Raw genomic sequence first — 22,279 nt, 5'->3', positions numbered from 1 at the left:
CGCAATAATGTGAAACCCCATGATTGCACTCGGATTGCCATTGGATTATACTTCCAATTTCCCTTGTCTGATAAACTCCCCAAAGGACTTGAGTGTGAGGGGTGGATTGTATGGGGGAAAACGCTCCCACAAGTAGGCTGGACCTTCAGTGAAGTCTAACAGCATCTGGAGGTTCCTGAAGCAAATGCGTATAGAAATAGAAATGATATCCCAACTGGAACATCTCTGTTGAGAACCATGGATCTAGTGGAAGCCCAACTGGCCAAGAAAAGCCTTAGGGTTGGCATGAGTTGGAAATGACCGGAAGGCACACAATAACAACCACAAGAGTTGGGACCTGTTATTCTTTGGACTATATATGTGAGAGTTTCCTTTCTGACCATGTTGGTGAGGCAACTTTGGGGGAAAATGTAACTTCTGAAACAGGCCAGCTTTTACCTCAGGGTTTCACACTCCTTGAGGCTCTCTTCCTCACTTGACAAATGGTTGAAAGACTACCTCTTCAATGGGGAACTATGTTTTGGTTTGAGAGTGCTTTCACTGCCCTGGCTCCATGCTATGGAATTCTGGGAAATGGTGGTTTGTTGTACCACCGTTCCCCAGAATTCCATAGCATGGAGCCAGGGCAGTGAAAGCACTCTCAAACCAAAACATAGTTGCCCAGTGAGAAAGGAGCCTTTTCTTTGCGTCACCAAAGTGGACACGTGTCTGCGAGGGAGGGTTCTGACGTGACACTCCCTGACTCAGCCTGTTCCGCCTTGCTGAGGTCCGGGAGATTTAAAAGTCTGCGCTCCCAGAGACCAGGGCTTTCAAAGACTGGAGGAGGAAGGCAGAGGAGGAGGAGGGCGCCATGCCAAGCCCCAGGAGCCTTCACCCCCAGAATGCCCTGGCAGCAGCAGCAGACCCCTGGCAGCCCCAGAAGGAGGAGGAGGAGGAGCAGGGCAGGGGCGACCCTTGGCCCCCCAGCCCCAGGAGGCTGCAGCCGGCGGGCTTCCAAGGCACCCCTTGGGGGCTGCTCTTCTTCCTCCTCGCCTTTTGGGTGAGCGCCTCCAAAGGTAAGACTGGGATGACTGCCCCTTTCCCCTCATTCCTCCTCTCAAGGGTGCTGCCTCCTGCGCTGGGGCTGCAGCGAGATCACTCCGCTTTATCTTTCTTCCTGAGCTAGCTAGCTAGGTAGGTAGCCTGCTTCTTCTTCTTTTTCCTCCTCCTCCTCCTCCTCCTCTTCCTCTTCTCCCTTCTTCTCCTTCTCCCTCCGCCACTCCTTCTCCTTCCTTCTTTTTCTCTTTCCTTCTCCTTCTCTTTCTTCCCTCCTCTTCTTCTCCTTCTCCTTCTTCCTCCTCCTCTCCTCCTTCCTTCCTTCCTTCCTTCCTTCCTTCCTTCCTTCCTTCCTTCTTCTTTCTTCTCCTTCCTTCATTCCTCCTCCTCCTCCTCCTTTTCATCTTCCTCCTCCTCCTCCTCCTCCTTTTTCTTCCTTCTCCGTCTTCTTCCTCCTCCTCTTTCTTTTTTTCTTCTTCTCCTTCCTCCTCCTCCTCCACTTCATCTTCTTCTTCCTCCTCCTCCTCTTCTTCTTGTGTGCATTGAATTCCTTTCCGACTTAGGGCCACCCTCAGGCCATGGCCCTAGCATAGGGGTCATTTTGGCTCTCAATGCAGAAATAATCCACTTTGAGACCGCTTAACTGCCCTGGCTCAGTGCTAAGAAATTCCAGGAACTGTACTTTTGTGAGACATTGAGCCTTCTCTGTCAGAGAGCTCTGTTGCCACAATAAACCCCAATTCCCGGGATTCCCTAGCACCGAGCCAGAGCAGTTAAAGTGGCCTCAAACTGGATTATTTCCATATTGTGTTTTGGACTCTGGAAAGTTTCTTCAGAGGTGGGTTGCCATTGCCTTCCCCTGAGGCTGAGAGAGTGAGGCTTGCTCCAGGTCACCCAGCGGTTTTCCCTGGCTTGCTTCTGGTGTCTGGAAAATATTAAAAGCTTGGGTGCTTGGTATTTTGAAACAGATCTACAGCTGCATCCACATGGCAGAAATAATCCAGGTTGACACCATTTTAAATGCCATGGCTCAAGGCTGTGGAATTCTGGGAAATGTAGTTTGTTGTGGCACTAGAGCTCTCTGAGAGAGGAGGCTAAATGTCTCACAAACTACAATTCTCAGAATTCCACAGCATTGAGCCATGGGAGTTAAAGTGGTGTCAAACTGGATTATTTCTGTGGTGCAGATACAGCCTAACATCTTTCCTCCATCTCTCTCTAACTTTGGTGACCCACTGCTCTTCTTTTGTTGATCCCGATCAACCACAGAGACTTGCAAAGTTGTACACTGATCTAGCTTGATCCAGTAAAGGAGAACATTTTATCTTTCTGTTTCCCCTAATCATGTCATATGTTGACCTTTTAAAAATGTGTTCTCAGTCTTAAGAAAGAAAGAAATCAGCTACTTAAACAGGTAAACAGCCTCAAGGGTCAAATCTGGTAGCCCCTGTTAATGGATTCCACTTTAGGATGAATATAAAGTTTTAGAATCCAGCCCCATTCAGGATCATTGGAGGTAGATTGAGAGTTATAAAGTCATTGTCTGCCATGTTCTCATATTGTATGTTCTCATGCATCAGAAAAGGTCAATACAATGGAATGATGTTAAAAGGTTAAATAATATCATGAGTTCAGTAGGAATACCTATTTGGTACAGAACACTATTCTCCTGCCATTTCTGCTGTAGTTACAGAGGTACCAAAAGGAAATGATAATTCCTTTTTATACTATAATCTGAGACTGGTCTTCCAATAGTTCTTTATGGCAAACTGTATTGTCCAAATATTTTCAAGCCTGCAATTTTCAGGTACCAATTTAAAAGTTTGAATAAAACACTTAAGTAATAATAAGTATGTTCTTTGACTATTGTAAGATCTCATTCTGTGGTTGTAAGAGTTCTGCTGTGTAATAGAAATCCACCTACATTTTACCATCTGTGCACTGGAATAAAATTATTAACTAATTTACTGTCATTTACTTCAAGTTGGGGATGTTACAGCAGTTACCATTGTATCACATTGATGTTCAGTGCAATTTTGATTGTTGTGAGACACTTTTGGAGATTTGTTTATTTGTTTATGAAATGCTACACACATGCACATACACACAAACACATACAAGGAGAGATTTTTCTCTTCACAATCTATTTTGTGGTTTCAGTCTCTAGTCTAGTTAGAGGTTTAAAATATGATTAAGTGTAGTGAGGGGTGGGGGAAGGGAATAGTTATTACGGGGTAATTTTTGTGACTGAATGTAGTTGGAGGCATGGATCCCATGCATTACAGAACCTTTGGGAAATGTGACTGTGAAAGTTTTATGTTTGTCCTTCACTTTAGGATATGATTGTGTTTTGCAAGAGTAAAGGAGCGCTGGCTTCTTCAGTCCTGTATACACTTGCCTGAGAACAAGCTTCACTAACCACAGTGGGTTATATATTTCTAAGTAAACACATATAGGACTGCACTGTAGAAGGAGACAAAATGCTAAGGATCGGCACATTTGGAAAAAAAGTTAGCATCTATAGACCATTTGAATCAACTTTAAAACTCCTACAGACAAAATATAATGTTTGTTTGATAAAGGAAACATGTATACATATGTGAAGTGGTTTCAATATTCAGCATACGTTAATGACACTATATATAAAATAATAATTTCATAGGATTCATTAGGGATGCTTGCAGGATACAGCACTTTGTATGGCAATAATAATGTGGGCAATGTAAATGAATATCAAATTAATTCCAAACATTCTCCACTTAAGTATTTTAAGTAAGTATCTTAAGTGTAAATGTTGTTTTTTTTTATCTTGGTTTTCTTATCTGATTTAAGCTAAACAAATTAATCAAAAAGAAAATGATTGGTCAATACTTTGAAGCAGAATTGTCCCATGAATTTATCTGGAACTTGAAATTCCTTACTGATTTTTTATTTTTATTAAATCATGTGTGAAACCCTTATTATATCTGAGACATAGTTTCAGTCCTATTAAACCCCTTTCCCCTTTGTTTTGAGCCAATACATCTCCTCTCTTAACAAATAATACATCTCCTCTCTTAACAAATATCATTTCTTATAAGGAAACTTTCCTCATGCTTAGAGGGATTTTAGAGAAGGTTGACATCTGGAATGTAATGATCTGAAAGCAAAGTGTCTTGCCCTGTATCAAAATTCTTGAATTTTTAATGTAGCTAAATAACTAGTTAATGATAACTATATAAATGAACCAGAATTTAAATACGTATTGTGCATCTTGTAATAGATCTACATGGTGGTGTTTAGTCCTCTAGAGTATGCAGAAAGAAATTCTGTTATTATAAATCCTTGCTGCTTGTCACAAGATCATCACAAGAGGAACAGAAGCTTTAGACTAAAATTCATCTACCTTCTTCACTTGGGTGGCAAATTAGTTTTACTCTTTTGAAAGTGTCCAAAAACAGTATAAGAGATGGAAAGGAGAATGCACATCATTTATGAAAAGGTGATGCTGTAAGTTGTAGACAAGCAATTCTTTTTAAATTTTATATTACAATGATGTATTTCAGGATTAAAAACCAAGTACGTACTGATATTTTATTTCTAATGGTCAATATTTTATGACTAATTGGAAATAATGGCAGTGCAGGCATGATAATGCTCTATTGATTTCAGTGGAGCTCAGGGTTTAATCCTATTCACACTTCAGTGGGAATAAGGACCACTGAACTCGGTGGTCCTTACATCTGAGTAGATATGTATTGCACACTGTAGTGCATAGACCTATCTACTGGACTGCAATCTGTGGAAACAGTTTATAGAAATAATTTCTTGCATAAAAACCAGTAGAATAAATTGAAGTACTGCCAAAGTACCATTATGATCCTGTACAGTTGTTTCATTTCACAATACAATCGCAGTCCTTGGTGAATTATGTCCACTATCAATAAGAATGTTATTGAAGTTGATATATATGTGATATTCAGCCTCTAGCTTGGTTTTGGTGCAAATGCGTAAAATAAAGAATGCCATTTTCTTGATTATGTTAACTCTTTCATTTTCACTCTCACATTTACTCACAGAGATTTCTATATGATGAAAAATATTTAAAATAGGACATTTTATGGCTTTAAGAAAAGGAATTTTTTTCTTATTTTCAGGTGCACCAGTGGCATCCCATGTTCTACAAGGAGCACAAGATTTGCAGTTGTGGAATGAGGTAGAAAGATATTTCTCCTATACTGCTTGTTTTTAATTTTGCTATTGTTTATGACATTGTGTAAATAAAAGGTCATACTTGTTAAGGATTCAAGTGATTCACAGAAAGGATTCTAGTGGGGCACATAAGTGTGATGATACACACTTTTTTTGCTAGCATCCAAAGAAAATTTGATTTTGTATGTGTTCATGTGAGTATATTTTCCACTTACATGAAGAATTTTTCTAAGCCCATAAAGGTAGTGAGGTGTTTGAAAATAGGTTGGGAGCATTTTTTAAAAACCATCAGAAATAAAAAAAGAAACATCAAGAAGATTAAGTAAGGGTTGTATTGGTTTGTGCGTCGACTAACATTGTCCAAAATCAGAGAATGCTGTTGTGCTTATAGAGACACAGAGACCTTTTGAAAATACCTGTCATTACATTTGTGGAATGGAATGTCTCTGCAGTTCAGGTTCAACCTGTTGTGACAAGAAGTTTATAAGGCTGACAGAGAAAGAATACTTAGGGGGACATGGGTTGGTGGACTTTCCCAGTACATCGTACCAGTAGCCACAGTTAGGGGGATATGTGGTTCAGAACAGCAAAAAGTTTCTACGGAATTGGTAATCTCCTCTTTAAGTTCTGGTGGGGACCATATGTGTGAGCATTACCTCTTAGTTTTCTACCAAGTCTTCCAGGAATGTATGTGCTTTCAAGGTCACATACCTGGTCATGAAGAAGCAGGTCAATTATTGAGAGTGAGGGGTTGGGTTTTTGTTGTTGCTGAGTACCTTCAAGTCATTTCCAGTTTATGTTGACCCTAAGGCAAACATATCATAGGGATTTCTTGGCAAGGTTTATTCAGAGGAGGTTTGCCTTTACTTTCCTCTGAGGCTGAGAGAGTATGACTTGCCAAGGTCTCCCAATGGGTTTCCCTGGCTGACCAGGGATCTGAACCCTGGACTTCAGAGTCATAGTCCAACGCTCAAACCACTACACTGCACTGGCTCTCAAGGGGTTGGGTACCAGATTATAATCATTCCAGAAGATTTTTTTATACAGACAGGACACTATAGTTGGTAGGATGCTTGTAGGGGCTAGATATCCATCACACAATCCCTACTTGTATCATACAAGCCCTTCATAATCTGCCTCGGTGATACATTTATTCCTGGGCTCAGTTTCAGATGCAGGTTTTGGCCTTTATGCCTTGAATAGTTTGAGATATGCTGATGTGGAGGACTGCATGAACCCATGTAAACTACTTGATGAGGTGTTGTTGTTTGAACTAGTAGAAAAGACCAAGTTACTCCATACTAGAGACATATTTTTCAGGGTCCTCTGAGATCTTTCTGCTTCTATTACAATTCCCCCCTCTTCTGATACACCTAGGCTTTTCATGTTATTACTCCTTAGTATAAGTATTTGTAAATTCATTATTTTCATTTTCTTATTATATGATAATTGTCTTTCAATAATGTATCTCTTAATACATTATTCTAAATGTATTTAGTATTTATATAACCTGCCTAAAATTAGTTTATTTTACTGTCCATTATTCATTCACTTTTCCACTGATTAACTGGTTCTTTCCCTTTTTCTTGATATCCGTGGAATCCTGTCTTCATCTGTTTTGCCCATATATTTGAGGCAACCCTTAGTTGTTGTTTTCTGAATGTATATCATAACCCTTGGTGGAAACCCCTTTTCAGAAAGTAGTATCAGGTTTTCTGGCTGTTACTTTTTTTGAGCCTCACTTGAAGCTCAATTTCCCCTTTCTTTTCTCAATTCAACCTTTTGCTGACTTGTCTTTGTTCTCTTGTCAATATTTATAGATAGATGATGTGTGTTCTTCTTATCTGACTGGGGAATCTCCACATCAGGTCAGTCCAATTAAAAAAATATACCAGTTCAATAATGCTGAATTTCTCAAGTGCTATTAGTTCAGTAAACACATCCCTGATATTCTGTTTTCCTTGCTTTTAGTCATCAAATTCATTCGAAGAGATTTGCTTTATGGTTCTGGAATTTCTGCAAAAAGCTCAGGTAATGGCAGTTAACATGATACTGTATTTCTGAAAGATGATTGCCAGTATACCTTGTATAATGCATTATAATTAATACCCATGCAGATATTAAGCACAAATTATTTTCTCATTTGTGTGGTTCCCCATCTCTAGGGACATCCATAGACCTCCAGATTTATATGGTTAGCATTACTGCTCAGAGTAGAATAACTGATCTAAAAGTCATATTCAGGAGCAACTGTTCTGGCCATATATCAAAGTACAGTAACATCCAAAATCCACAAAACAGTGATATCTTTATGCGGACAACCACAATGCACAAAATACATGATCCAAGCTTTGGAAGCTTCACCAGTTTCTTTATCAGGCATTTTGTGCATTTTAATTGACTGAATAAAGGTATTACTGTTTCATGGATTTTGGATGTACAAGTGAAGCAATCTGCCATTCTCATAACTAGTAGATCAGAATAAGTTATTTCTAATCTGTATAGGGGAATTTAAATATTACCTTCAGATGTAACTTAGAAAAATTCTCTGCCTGTAAAAGTAGCAGAACAGCCATCAATGGAAACATTTATGCAGTTTGCTCATATCACTGAGAGTCACATTCTGCTTTCACTTCTTTCTAACTTATTATCTCTGGTTACATATGTTCCTTTAAAAGTTTCTATGGAGTTTATCACATGGGAAGGAAGTTCCCAAATCGCGAGAATAAACGAGTTTTAAATCTGGGAACATCCTGCAAAAGTGGGATTGCTTTCAGACAACATTGGGCTAATTGAACATTAGCGCGATATTAACCCCATTAACCCATGCAGAAAGTCGCAAAATCGTGCCGCTTTTTACTTTTGGGAAAATTCCAAAAGTAAAAAGCAGCACAATTTTGCCCACTTTCTGCACAGGTTAATGTCGCGTTAATGCTCAATTAGCCTGATTTATCTGAAAACAATCTTGCTTTTGCAGGATATTCCCGGGATTTAAACCTTGTTTATCCACAGGATTTGGGCATGTTGCCTCCCGTGTGATAAACTATCTCTTGCAACTGCAACACCAGAACAGAGCAGTTTCCTGCAGTCTCAATTTTTATGGGGGAACCATTATTCCTGTGCTGACTGGGAATTATTGGAGTTACGTTAAATAAACCAGAGTAGTTTCCAGTGAAGACAGCACAGGAAAGCATGGTAAACTAAAAGCAAAAGCTCCCTAACACTTTCTTTTGACTGCCTGGGAAGTCTATTATTACTAAAACCAAATCTTCCACTGTTCTAAAATGTATTCTGCAAAGGTTCTTGGACTCTGCTCCCCACATGTTATAATTCCATGTTGTCTCATAATTGTTATGGGTAGCAGTACAACTCTCTGAGGAAGGATGCCATCCTCCAGCTATCACATGCTTCCTTGAATGTGTAGGATGTACTAAAATGTTAACAACACATCTGCTTTAAGTATTGTGCTTCAACAATGCTTTCTTAAAACGAAGCTGGCTTAACAGTCCAGATGTGTTTTGAAGAACGGTGATCTAATTTGATTAATTATCTCTACTAATTAGCTGCAACATTCCATATGAATATAAATAATTTCAATAATAAATTTGTATTAATAATGAATCTGGTGAGCAAACTGTATGTTTACTGATAAGAAAAGCACAGCCAGTTGAACAGGTCTCACTTGTACCTAGGTCTGCAGCCTCAAATCAACAATTACAAATATATAAGTAACAATAGTGTCCATTGTACCACATTTTTTGTCCTCTCATATAAATGATCCATGCTGCATCATTAAATGACTTTATGCCATTATTTCCACAGGAGTTAGATGAAAAGGACATCACCAAAAGAGTAAGTTATTTCCCCCCAGTCTTTTTTAATGTGTATAATACCTGTCTAGAAAGTTGTAACAGTAATCTGTCCCAAAATAAAATTGACTTTTAATTTCTTTGAACAGTTCTTATTTCATTATTCTAAGACCCATGATACAGGCAACTCAAAAACTCTGGTAAGTTGAAATGCCCCTCTCCCTGTGAGTGAACATGTGTCTGCACCCAAAAACAGCATAATATCATTATTATTTTCACGTAATTTAATCCCTCCAAGTAGATAGCAAGTTCATAATCCATGAAAGGGTTTTAAATATTTTGATTATATAACTAAAACAAAATGTAAAACATTTTACCTATTTATAAAAGGAAATGGGTGAAGATCATCTCAGCTACTAAGAAATATCTAGGACCACCTACATGTTTTCAAGTTAATAATAAAGATAATATCAAGTAAATACAAATGCTTCTAAAGTACCAATGCCATAACTATTAAGATTTTAAACTAAAATTGTTGGTTAATTTTGTAATACTCTTGTCTTTAGAAGCTACGGAGTATAATAATTTCTGTTTTGGATTTTATCATAAGTAATAGATGGGATATGTTGTGTAAAGGAATAAAACATGGATTAACCAGGTCCGGCTTTAAAGTGCATGCTATACATGTACATCTGTGTCCTCTGCTTTGTTAGTGTTCCATGTTTGTGGCCATTGTTGTCTAAATCTTTGGGTACCAATGGAAAATACCGTATATACTTGACTATAAGTTGACTTCATGTATAAGTCGAGGACAGGTATGGGGGTGAAAATTATGGATTTTGATATGACTTTAGTATAAGTTGAGGGTAAAACTTAGGCTCATGTAACAAAGGATCTCAAGGAGGAAGCAAAGGAAAATGGTGCCAAAGGCATACTGATTTGTGCCTATACTACAGGCTGGATGGATTATATAGAGATGGGTCAGTGCTTCCAGGACGGATTACATCTTGCTTTTCACCAGTGGATGGTTCCTTATTTAATAAAAGTTAAAGTACAATACTTACATTGACCCATGGATAAGTCGACTCAGTTTTTTTTGGGTCAAATTTTTTATTAAAATTTCTAGACTTATACATGAGTATATACAGTAGAATGAATCTTTGCTCCAAACTGTTGTATAATATTGGAATGGTATAAATTTAGGAAAGAATGTTGCTGAAGATAATGTAGAATCTTGTCAAAATAGTATCTTGTAGTCCTGAATTTGTCAAGCACCCTGATAACTGCTTTGTGATTTGAGAAATCAAGTTCCCTTTGTGATTGTATATTCTTTTATGTCCATCTCATGATACAGCTACCATGTCTCTGGGCCCCACAACAAACTCCAACTCCCAGAATTCCATAGCCTTGAGCCAGGGCAGTTAAAGCAGTACCAAACCCAGTTATTTCTCCAGTGTGGATGCAGCCTTCCTAAACTGTATTTTGATTAGTGGTAGTTCATTCTTCTTTGTGACCAAATGATGTCTAGATACTAAGAAATACACTGTTGCTTCTTCCTGGTCTAGGTTTGTGAAATTTGCAGTCCTATGATCTAAGAATTTGCTTTTATCTCATGACTGTTCTTTGTTTTCATGCTAGTTCTGCTACAATGGGAGACAGGCTATGATCACCTGTTCCCTGTTGCTCCACAGATCAGTAGCAGAGCCAGTGGGTAGATATTACAGGTGTAGGATAAGCATTGGCAGAGTCGTCCTAGCAGTGAAAGATATCTGGCAATGGAACAGATTTCCCCAGAAGGTGGTAGATTTTACTTTGGTAGGGATATTTAAGCATATGGTAGCCAGGCATCTGTCAGGGATGCATTAAGCAGAAGGCTGGACCAAATAATCTCAGCTCTGCATGTATACCATCTCAACCATGCAAACAATCACACAGGTATGAAGACTGTCTGGCATTATTATTTCCATCATGAATGAGATTCATGATGTCCACCTGTGAAGGAAGCTGCTACTTCAGAAGCAGCCCACAGAATGTTTAAAAATACAGTATGTCCCATCAAGAATGGTCTGTCTTTTGCTTTGCATGCTGTATTTATGACTCAGTGCTGGTGTAAAGAGTTTCTGTTTTGTTTTTACATCCTGAAGCCAGGATTTCATTGTTGCTCATGTGTCTATATTCATGCTCTCTTAGTCCTCTGTCCTGCATCCTTTGCTGCAACTTGTTCCCCAACTTGAGAGGAGACTGAAGAGATACAAAGAAGACGTATGTAACTTTTTATGCATTTTATGCAATTGCATAAAAATGTGCAGCTTAAATATTTAAGCATCCCCTTTTTCTCTTTCTTTCTTTCTTTCTTTCTTTCTTTCTTTCTTTCCTTTTAAAAACACAGTTTATTTATCATTGATTGTTAATTTTACTGGGTACAATCATGTTCATGAACTGAGAAGTTCCATTGTGTTCAGTGAGGTTTACTTCTTGGTTCAATACTAATCAATGGGACTTAAATTAGTTATTATTAATGTGTCCCATTATCCTTTAGTGGTCTTAAAGAATGGCTCACTTAGCCTGGATCCAATGTGTTTTTCTTTTTATATGTATCATACTATTGCATTTTCATGGTTTTGAAGCTTTGATATTCTACATACCTTTTTTTCCCCCACAACAGTTATGCATATATTGATTTTTTTGAAAAAGTTACATAATAAGAAAAATCTGAACTTATATATGTGTGTGTGTCTGTGTAACATCTTCCTTTTATGTGGTTATGTCTGGTGTTAGGTTTCCTGGCTAAAGTTAAATATTTGAATAATATTGTCCAGAGTCCCAGTCATATCATCTACCATGTTGGCACAGATGCCATGTAAGATGAGGCTTATAAACGTGACACTGATCTGTGAACTGATCATTGATGTAATAATAGCAGTGTCAATGGTACCACTGCTGTGCCTATGGTACCTTTTCTGACAGATACTCCTTCCAGGTTGGCCCCCACAATTCCACCTTTGGGTTCAATTTGGAAATGTGTGGTCAGTTCATTAATTGTTAAATTAAGATATATCAAGATAGAGATGTAGAGAATAAAACAGTAAAGAATGATAATATTTTCTTTTGAAAAATTTACTAATATTATGCTAGCACATAGTGCAATGCAACACAATGCAACAACTTAATTAAAGCAAAGTAACGTTTTCCCCTGAACTCTTTCCACATTGTCCACTCACATGTGTGCCAAACTCCTCTCTTTACACTTTGATTACAACTTTCAGAATGCTGGCTATTGCTGTCCAAAAGAATCCCCAAACATACACCCTGGTTGACCCCTGCCAGAATATACAAATGCTACAGGGAATAGGAGGACATGCATGTGATGAAACTAGAGTGTTCAAATTAAGAGTCAGCTTTTTATAATTTGAGAATAACCAGTGTTTTACTCATCACAGTGTTTTGAGATTTATTGAGGGGAGAGAAAAAGTCATAAGTCTGTACAAACCTTCAATTTTATTTCAGTTATTTTTTTTTAAAAAAAAATCACATTGAGGAATTGGAAAGGTAATGATTACTCTGGATTCTTGAAGCTCTGTAGTAACTCAGTTCCAGACATGCTTAGGTCAGACCTAAGTCATACTGGATTCAGTGAGGTTTACTCCATAGTTGCTGTGCTTTAATTCTGTAGCATAGTGAGTTTTCCACCAATCTTACATGTTATATATCTCCCCATAAGCAGCTGGTGGATCTAAACTTATGTCCCAGTAGTACAGATGTCTGTAAAGGTGGAAGACTTCTCTCAGGTGGCAAAACTAAGGATACCATTAACTGTGTTTAAATTATCTGTTTACATGTCTCAGGACAATATGGTTCTAAACCTTGGGCCTTCCAGATATTTTGGACTACAATTCCCATCATCCTTGACCATTGGCCATGCTGACTGGGACTTCTAGGAGTTAAAGTCCAAAACATGTGGAAATCCAAAGATTGTGAACCATTTTTTAATATTATAATGGAGGTGGGGTCTTTCTTCTTAAACAATTTTGCAGGCTATACAGACTGACAAGAAATGCTGCATCAGGTGGAGTGGGGTGTGATGACCACATGCCACATGCCCCAACTCCACCCTGATGCCAGCATCATATCGCCTACCAAACCAGGCAGCAGGCAGCATCACAAAGTTTCTTTGGTGCAGTGTTCAGACATGCTGCACTGAAGAAATGGGGGAAAGCTGCCACAAGGGTGGCAAGGGTGGCTTTTTGCTGGCTTCAAAAGGAACAGCTTTCTGCTGCTTCTTTTGGAGCTGGCAAATCACTGGGCCGGGGCCCTGGCATGTAGTTTCTGCAGCCCCGATACAGTGCTCAAAGGGGCGGTGGCAAGTCACTCCTTTGGGGCTGTCTGTTTAGCCCCTTAGTTAACCTAAGCACCAGGAGCCCTGGTAGCGTAGAGGCTAAATGTTTGTGTTGCAGCCATTCACTCATAAACCACAAGGCTGTAAGTTCAATACCAGCCAGGGGCTCAGGGTTGACTCAGCCTGGCATCCTTCCGAGGTCGCTAAAATGAGAACCCAGCTTATTGGAGGTAATTAGCTTACATATTGTAAACTGCTCAGTAGCTATAAAATCTGTTCAGGCCTTTACTCACTTTAATGAGGCATTCTGCTATATAAGTAGACAAGGATTGCATCCATCATGAAGCTTTTTTTTTAATAGCAAAATGTTTTGTCAGTATCTTCTCAGTGTTTCTGCACTAATTAGGCCTCTCTACCACAACTCTGAATACTAGATCTCCTTGAGCAATATACTAACTTGAAAGAAACTCTGTTACTGTATCACAGGTTCTGTGGAAAACATACTGTAGGGCATTGGGCACAGTAGGGATTTAAAAAAAATTCGTGGTAAACTATTGGTTTCATTGGTTTAAAAAACAGTTTCTGACAAACTTGATTTAATTCTCAGATTTAGTTTTCTACTTTGTAATATGTGCATTTCTTTAGAAAGGGAATCCCTACTGATCTACTATGACACATTTTGGTTCAATCTCATTATGTTTTAAAGTTTGTAGCTCACTTTTTCTTCCAAAATAACCCAAAGCAGCTAACATAACTAAGAGATGCAACATTCAAATTAGCAATACAAATTAGTAGGGGCACTCAGAGCAAGGTCTTGGAAGATGATTCATATCCTCCAGCATTTCACAGATGAAAATTGGGACACATGAGCCCACGCAATATCAAAGTGTGGTCAAACTGGCAAGATTTACTAATGAGGAAAAATGTACAACCTAGGAGAAGGTGCATCAGTTTGATTTTGCTTCCGCCTATTGGAAGGGGCAAGATTCAGCCCTCTCCCCTCCCCACTAGGGAGTTAACTGAGTGCAAACAACTTTTGCACTTTGAGCTCAGCTTGCAGCAATTGAAGTAAGGAGAAGATACAGAGGGAAGTGGAAGGAGGAGAGAGAAAACTGGAGCATTGATCAGAACTGTCCATGCCAGATACAGTTGGAGGATATGGATGATAACTGAAGGACAAGGATGAATGCATATGAAAGAAGGGATTCCCAGTTATCTGTGTCTCGTGATGTTTAGTATTTCCAAGATTGATATGAACATCTTAAATTGAGCTTCAAGACAAGCAACTAATGTAAACCAAGAAAGTTGGGGTAACTTTGTCATACCAACAGCCCAACTGAATCAACTGAATTCTTTCAGCCTTTTACAAAATATGATTACTTGATAAATAACCAAGGATAGTAAAACATATGGCACATATTTTATGCAAAAGTATATATTCTTAAGCAGACACTATTAAAAAAAAACACTGGGACACTCCATGAAAGCAGGTAAATTCACTCTAGTCAGATATTAATGATCTATATTTTTTTATGGGCTTGCACAAACCATATAGAAAAGGATTAAGATACCACAGGGCCCTTTGACCAGTTAAGGCCTCTTGATACACCAGAAATGAAGGAAATGGACTAACATGTTAGTCCATACATATACCCAAATGGCCTATAGAATTGCAACATTTTCCCAGGTGTTTTTGAAAGGAGGAGATCATAATAGGCTCAGCCTCTTACCAGATGTTTCCCAAGGAGGGCTTTTCAAAAGTCTTCTGTGATGTTTTAAAATACTAGGTAGGATATTCCATAAAGGTAAAGGTAGTCCCTTGACAAGAATGTCTAGTCATAACTGACTGTATGGGGTGGTGCTCATCTCCGTTACTAAGCCAAAGAGCCAGTATTGTCCGAAGACGAAATCTGATGGTCATGTGGCCAGCATAACTGCACCAAATGCTGTTACCTTCCCATCAAAATGGTACTTATTTATCTACTTGCATTCGCATCCTTTCGAACTGCTAAGTTGACAGATGCTGGGACTAGTGACAGGAGTTCACCCCACCATGCAGCACTCGGGCCTTGAACTGCCAACCTTCTGATCTTCCAGTCATCAGAATTGGTGTCTTAACCACTAAGTCACTGCACGCCTGTTAGGCTATTCCATAGTCTACTCCTTCTTTCACAAGTGCATCTCATTTATATTGAATTTCACCATTTTTTTTTAAAAAAGGATAATTTTTCTCCTTTTCCTTCCCTTTTCAAGCCATCTGATTCAGTTAGGCCTGTCCCATGAGGTACTAGATAGATGATTAAAGATGAACTATCCAACACCTCTTCATTTGCCTTTAAGGGCAAAGAGAGAGATCGCGATCAGAAGATGATAATAAATATTTCAGAACAAAAGGATTTGCACATACATCCATACTTATCAGTATCACTGGCGGGTTATAGACCGCTGCTTTGAGGCGGTCTGCCGCCGCCGCCGTTTGCTCCGTGTGGGAGCCGCAGCAGCCACACTGCGCGGCTCCCGCGCAGAACAAAAAAGGAGCTCCAAAATGGAGCTCCTTCTTGCGGCGCCTCTGTGACGTCACGAGGCGCCGCTGGCGCATTCGCGACGTCATAGGCGCCGCGACACGTCTGGATGCTATGCGTCCGATACGTAAACATGGCGGCCCCCATGTGGAAGGGGCGCCACCATGTTGTACATATGGAATACGTACTAGGGTTAGGGGGGTGCGGAAGCACCATCCCTTCCTAACCCTAATACGTATTCCATACGTATTTTTTGGCGGTCTGTAACCCGCCAAAGTGACTGAGGGTTATAAAAGTACACTTCAAAAACTCTTAAGCTTCTTGACTGTACTCACTTGCTTAGTGTCTAGGGAGCTTTTGGCTAATATCATGGGGGGCTGATACAGATGGAAGATTGGATCCTTCAGAATTTGGGGGCTTCAGCCTGCAGAACTGTATGCTCCTTGTGTGGTTTCATACACAATCAGCAGACAAAATAGCCCCTATTACTACTCCCCCACACATCCAACCCAAAAGTTAGCAGACAGTGCTAGGCCCCTTTTCTTTGTTTTTAAAAGAAAGCATATGGCTGACATGCTGGTTGGGTGTGCTGGGAAGCAAAGCACCAGCCTCAGGCCTCCTTTCCCAGAACTCTGTTTAGGGGAAAGGCAATGGGGAGGACAGCTAAAAGGTAATGTTTTGCTTTTAAGACATGCAGCCATTCTGTAAGCAGTGTGAGACTCAGAGCCATTTTAGGAAAATGAATAAATGAGAGTGAAATGGCTGGAAACCAGCACTTTTCTTTCCAGCTACCAAGGGTTAAAAATGTTTTTTAAGTGAAGGTCCTTTGTTGGGGGCCTGGGACATTGTCTGAAGCAGGGAGGAGATAGGTTTAACAAGATTGAGGACCTAGTTCCTCTTTTCCAGTCCACAGGGCAAGGGGGAAATATCAGGGCAAGAGCACTGTCTTGAAATATATACCGTATATACTCAATTATAAATCGACCTCATGTATAGGTCGAGGGCAAGTTTGGGGGCCAAAATTACAGATTTTGCTATGACCCGTGGATAAGTTGAGGGTAAAATTTAGGGACATATAGCAAAGGATCTAAAGGATGAAGCAAAGCAAAACAATGTCAAAGAACTTATAAAATCCCAGCAGACATAGCTCTATGTGCTTACTCTTAGGACTGGATGGATGAGTAAACACAAAGAGCTTCACATATTATACACTTGATTTTCACCAGGAGATGGTTCCTTCTTTTCAATAAGCGTTAAGATACAGTACTTACATTGACCTGTGGATAAGTCTACTCAGGTTTTGGGGGTCATTTTTTGACCTAAATTTCTAGACTTATACATGAGTATATACAGTATGCACATTCAGCATGAATCCTGTGGGTAGCCTCAACTAGTGTTGGGCTATTGAACTGACCTATATACAGTATTAACTTACCATAAAATCTACTCTAGCTGGGGAAAACCAATAGGTTTCAGGTTATTACATATACACTTGGCTATTCTAGAGTGTTTTCTGATCAAAACAGAGTTTGTAGAACTTTTTTTGGTTGGCCTACAATTCCTATGTGTTCTTATAAGCGGTGCTTTCAAAGATGTTAAAACAGAGCTGGGAAAAGAATGGGGTTTTCTTCAGGGCAAAACTTGGAGAATTGAATTTTCAACAAGTGAAAACTTTTCCCATTTGTTTATAATTTATAATTTATATGAATCTGATGAAAATCCTTACCCTGTTCTGGCATAGCAAAATTCACAGCAATTTTGTCCCCTTCAGTTAGATGATTGCATGCACGAGTGGGATGTTGTTTATTGGGACCGAAGCTGCAGAGGGAAACCTCTCATCCTTTTGTGTTGTGGACACAAAACAATGAAAAGCTGGCTCAGCCCTTCATTTGGTGTTACCCTCCAGATGTGACAGCTTACCAGGCTATTAAAGTGTGGTTTGCTTTTCAATATTGATCTATATTTATTATAGATCAATATTGCTCATATTATTACTTGCGTTAGTACGTTATTACAAGATGAATTTAGATATACTTTTAAAACTTTGATATATTGAGGCAAATTGTGACAGACTTTGCAAAATATGTAATTTATTTAGTTACTTCTAGGCCCAAGGTGGTGCACAAGATGGAAACAATACACAACAAATGCAGTATTATAAACAATCAACAGAAATTACCAGAAAGTCATCATACCATAAAACTAAAGAAAATCAATAAAATCAAATGAATCTTCAGAACTTTCTGAAGACCTACAGGACAATTGATGGGAGTCAGTTCCAGGGATGTGGGTGCTGTGCAAACCTACAGCGCTAAATAAATAAATAAATAAATAAATAAATAAATAAATAATGAAAAGGCTCTCTTACTAGTAATTTCCAGCCAAAAGTTGTTTGCAGTAGGGAAATAAGAAGGCTCTTAGCTAAAAACAAATTAAGACATTAAATATTAGAACAGGGCACCAACATGACCTTGTTAATGTACAGGTAGTCTGCATAGCTGACAGAGTATCACATCAGTATATTATACCAACTTTCATACTTTCTGGTATTCTGCACTAATTGAAGTTTCTAAACAGTCTTTAAAAATATAGAAATTTGTGGTGTAAAGTTTATTCTCTTTTCAGGACGAACTTCGAATACCTGGAGGAATTCAAAGTAGGGGATACTTTATTTTCAGAGTAAGTAAATTTTTGTTTCTTTCAAGTTCACTGCTGCATTACAAAACATGATAGCATTGTCAGGATTTAGGATAAATTTGCTTTAGTAGTCCTTGGGGTGATTAATACATTATAGTCACTAACAGGAGGATAATAAATGATAAAACCAGATGTATCATCTTAATGCACATGCTCTGATTTATAGTGCAAAAACATCTAGGTTGAACATCTTGTTCCAGGAAGATTTCTGTATTGGTGGGGCAGTGAATCCACTCTGGGTTTCTGTACAATTTTAAATGAGATATCCAAATTTGGTCCTAATTTGGATTCTGACTCAACCCTGGAGCATATTCACCACCCAACTGAAAACAGTTGCAACCCAGATAAAATTGAAATTGAAGTCTGCGTTTAGCTTTTGAAAAGTTTGGTTGGAACACAAAAGATCCTCAAAGTAATACAAAATTGTAAAGAACTTGTAATTTAAATCTTTCAGTAGATGCATATAAAACTGAGTTGTGCTTTGCATCCCTGAAAGTTGTTACAAAGGAGCTTACTCCTGTGTAAGCATGCCTGGAATTGACCTGTGCTTTACTTGATTTGTGGGAAAATATACAGCATGGTAAAAATCACATCTGGACCTGCCCATGCTGGTATTGTGTCCTTAGACCCACACACCATTGAAAGGCAAGCTCTAAGACCCTTTCCAAAATGGAATGTGGTTCTTGAACCAAAAGAATTTTCCAAGTGAAAAAAACTTCCCCATTACCTGATATAGGCAGTGGATCAGGAGGAATAAGCTGAAGCAAATGAAGCCTTTCCATGAGAGATTAGACCCAGTAAAACTTCTTGAGAGTGCAGTAATGAAATGCTGTCCTTCTGGCCTGACAGAAACAATTGCTGAAGAGAGTACTGATAAACAAAGGTAATTGATAGGACCTGCCTGATACCTACCAGGTGCCTTACTTTTGACAGCAAATAAGTAGGCAACCCACCAGTTTTATTTCTGCTCCAATAGAAGGTCAAGATTTCATGATTTAGCCCTAAACATCCTTTCACATGAGAAATTAATTAGACAGAGTTTCTTTGTGTGTGTGTGTAGAGGCCAGTGAATAGAGGCTAGCTTAAGGCTGCATCTGCACTGCTGGAATAATGCAGTTTGATTTAATTTAATTTAATGTCTAAACTGTTTATCTTAATTGATTGTTTTAACTATAACATGTTTAATTCTTTTGGGGTGGAAGTGGGGGATAATGCACTGTATTGTACGCTGTATAAAATTTTAATATGTAAGCTGCTTTGGTTGTTTTCTAACAGAGAAGCGGTGTATAAATACAGGTTTTATTTTTATTTTTTATGATACCACCTTAACTGCAATGGCTCAATGCTATGGAATTCTGGAATTTGTAGTTTTATAAGATATTTAGCCTTCTCTGTCAGAGAGCTCTGTTGCCACAATAAACTACAAATCACAGAATTCCATAGCATTGAGTCACAGCTGTTAAAGTAATGCCAAACTGCATTATTTATGCAGTGCAGATGTAACCTAAATCACAGGTCAGATATAATCAAACTGGGGACTGAACTGAAGTCTTTTTCTGCTCTTCTTTCAGCTCATACAGAAAGTTGTGATTCTGAATTTCACTGTTTATCAGTGGAAAGTTTTCAAATAAAATTAGTTTGAAAAACATTTTGGAACTCATGCCACGTTTTCCTACATTTAGAATCCTATTTTTTTTTAAAAAAAAAAACACCTCACTTTAAATTTCTTCTAGAAGCATTTTAGATTGTTGTTGTTAACTGTCTTCAAGTTGGCTACAACTCATGATGAACCTATGGATGAGACACCCTGTCCTCCACTGCTCTGCTTAGGTCCTGCAAATTCATACCCATGACTTTTCTAATTGAGTCTAGCTATCTGGCATGTGGTCTTCTGTTTTTTCTGTCCTCTACCTTTTCTGGCATTATTGTCTTTTCTAATGAGCCGTGCCTTCTCATAATGTCACCAAAGTAAGACAGCCTTAGTTTCATCATCTTGGCCTCCATGGGAATTTCTGGTTTGATCTGTTCAAGGCCCCATTTGTTTGTCTTTTTGGCTGTCCATGGTATCCTCAGCACTCTTCTTCAATGCCACATCTCAAACCAGTTGATTTTTTCCTATCTGTTTTTTTCACTGTCCAACTCCCACATCTGTACATGGTGAGGGGGAATACTATGGCTTGGATGATCCTGACTTTAGTGTCTTTACTCTTTTGTATCTCATCTAGTTCTTTCATAGCTGCCCTTCTCATCCCTAGTCTTTTTATTTCTTGGCTGTAGTTTCCATTCTGATTGATGCTTGATCTTAGGCATGGGAACTCTTTAACTATTTAAATGTCTTTGTTGTCTAGGTTGAATTTATGTATTTCTTCCATGATCATTATTTTTGTTTTCTTTATGTTAAGGTTATCCACTTGTTTTTAGGTTACTCACTTATTTATCCACCATTATTTCTTTTCCAGCCACGCAATGGAAGGAGATCTGCCACACTTCCTTAAAATGGTATTGACTTGATTTTTCACTCAGAATTAATATTTAAAGGCTGTTCTATACCAACACACATGCCAACATCTACTTTGTAAAAAAGGCTATAGAATTGTCATGCCAAGAAAATGTGTATTTGGTATGAATGATATTTGATTAGACTCAAAGTATACCTATGTGCTCAGCACTTTGAGGAGCTAATTTTTCAGGGTGAAACTTAAGGATGGATTGCTGATTTATTATTCATTGCACACTGAATGGGTCATAAACAATCTGTAGTATTATGCAGAGAGAACAGAGTAAGTACGCGATATGGCACCAGAAATTTTCATCACTAACATACATGCTATTGGGAAATTTGTAACTGTCAAAATTGTAGCATAGATTACAGAATGCAGCTGGTGTTGCAGAATAACTCCATACATTCCATATGTTGTATTAAGCAGTTGGACAACCAGCATACAGTGCTGGTGCAAGGCTATTGGGCAAGGCTTACTACTTGCACACATGCACACTTCAAATTGCTAACTATACTTTTCAAAAATAGATGCCTTGTTTAAAAAATGGAATTTTTTTTTAAACTGTTAAATTATTTTAAATTAAAATACAGCAATCTTTGACTTTATAATTGATTATAGTCCATAGCAGTGTTGTGGTATTTATCTTAATTGTTTTAAAAAGTCAGTTGCATTTTTTATAAAGGTTAAAAAGCTAATCTATATAAAACTGTGCACCCTCAAAGGTCAGTACTGTACCCTTCTGAGGTCTGCGCCCTTGGTGGCTGCCTAGTTGATATAAGAATAGCACAGGATCTGGTAGAACTGGTTTCATATAGCCCATTCTGGTAGTAATGGTGCTTGTGCTGCCACTATGATATTGACTTCTAAGAAATGGGCTATCAAAATTCAACTTCCATAATGATTTAGCCCTTTTGAATTGTAAGCCATATTGAACCACAGTACCTCTACCACCACTGAGGGTAAAGAATGGATTTAACTTGGAGACTGAGAAAACAGGGTTCAAAAATCCATGCTCATGGTTCATGATTTTCACAGGCTTGTCAGGCTTCATTTGTCACTTCTTTAACACTGGTAAAATAGTGTGGAAGAAAGTTTGCTTTCTTCCCCTCCATTTGATTACTGTACATAGTGTGAGCTCTTATACCTACAGTGAAAAACTAGTGAACTGAGGAGAGAAAAATAAAGCTC

At 38.5% G+C, this 22,279-nt stretch overlaps 1 protein-coding gene across 1 annotated transcript; it reads left to right on the top strand.

Moving 5' to 3' along the window:
* Window positions 1–850: 850 nt before the first annotated feature.
* NMU (neuromedin U) lies at window positions 851–21,085 on the top strand. Its single transcript, XM_089527222.1, has 9 exons — window positions 851–1,055; window positions 5,172–5,230; window positions 7,047–7,094; window positions 7,198–7,257; window positions 9,049–9,078; window positions 9,185–9,235; window positions 11,226–11,297; window positions 18,519–18,572; window positions 21,050–21,085. Exons 1-9 carry the CDS (start codon window positions 851–853, stop codon window positions 21,083–21,085), a joined length of 615 nt encoding a protein of 204 aa, XP_089383348.1.
* The last annotated feature ends 1,194 nt before the right edge of the window (window positions 21,086–22,279 follow it).

The sequence above is a fragment of the Sceloporus occidentalis genome, unplaced genomic scaffold (assembly GCF_023333645.1).
Source record: "Sceloporus occidentalis isolate IW3139 unplaced genomic scaffold, rSceOcc1.0.p SCAF_5, whole genome shotgun sequence".
NCBI classification, from domain to species: domain Eukaryota; kingdom Metazoa; phylum Chordata; class Lepidosauria; order Squamata; family Phrynosomatidae; genus Sceloporus; species Sceloporus occidentalis.
This window is presented reverse-complemented; position numbering and strand designations above follow the sequence as displayed.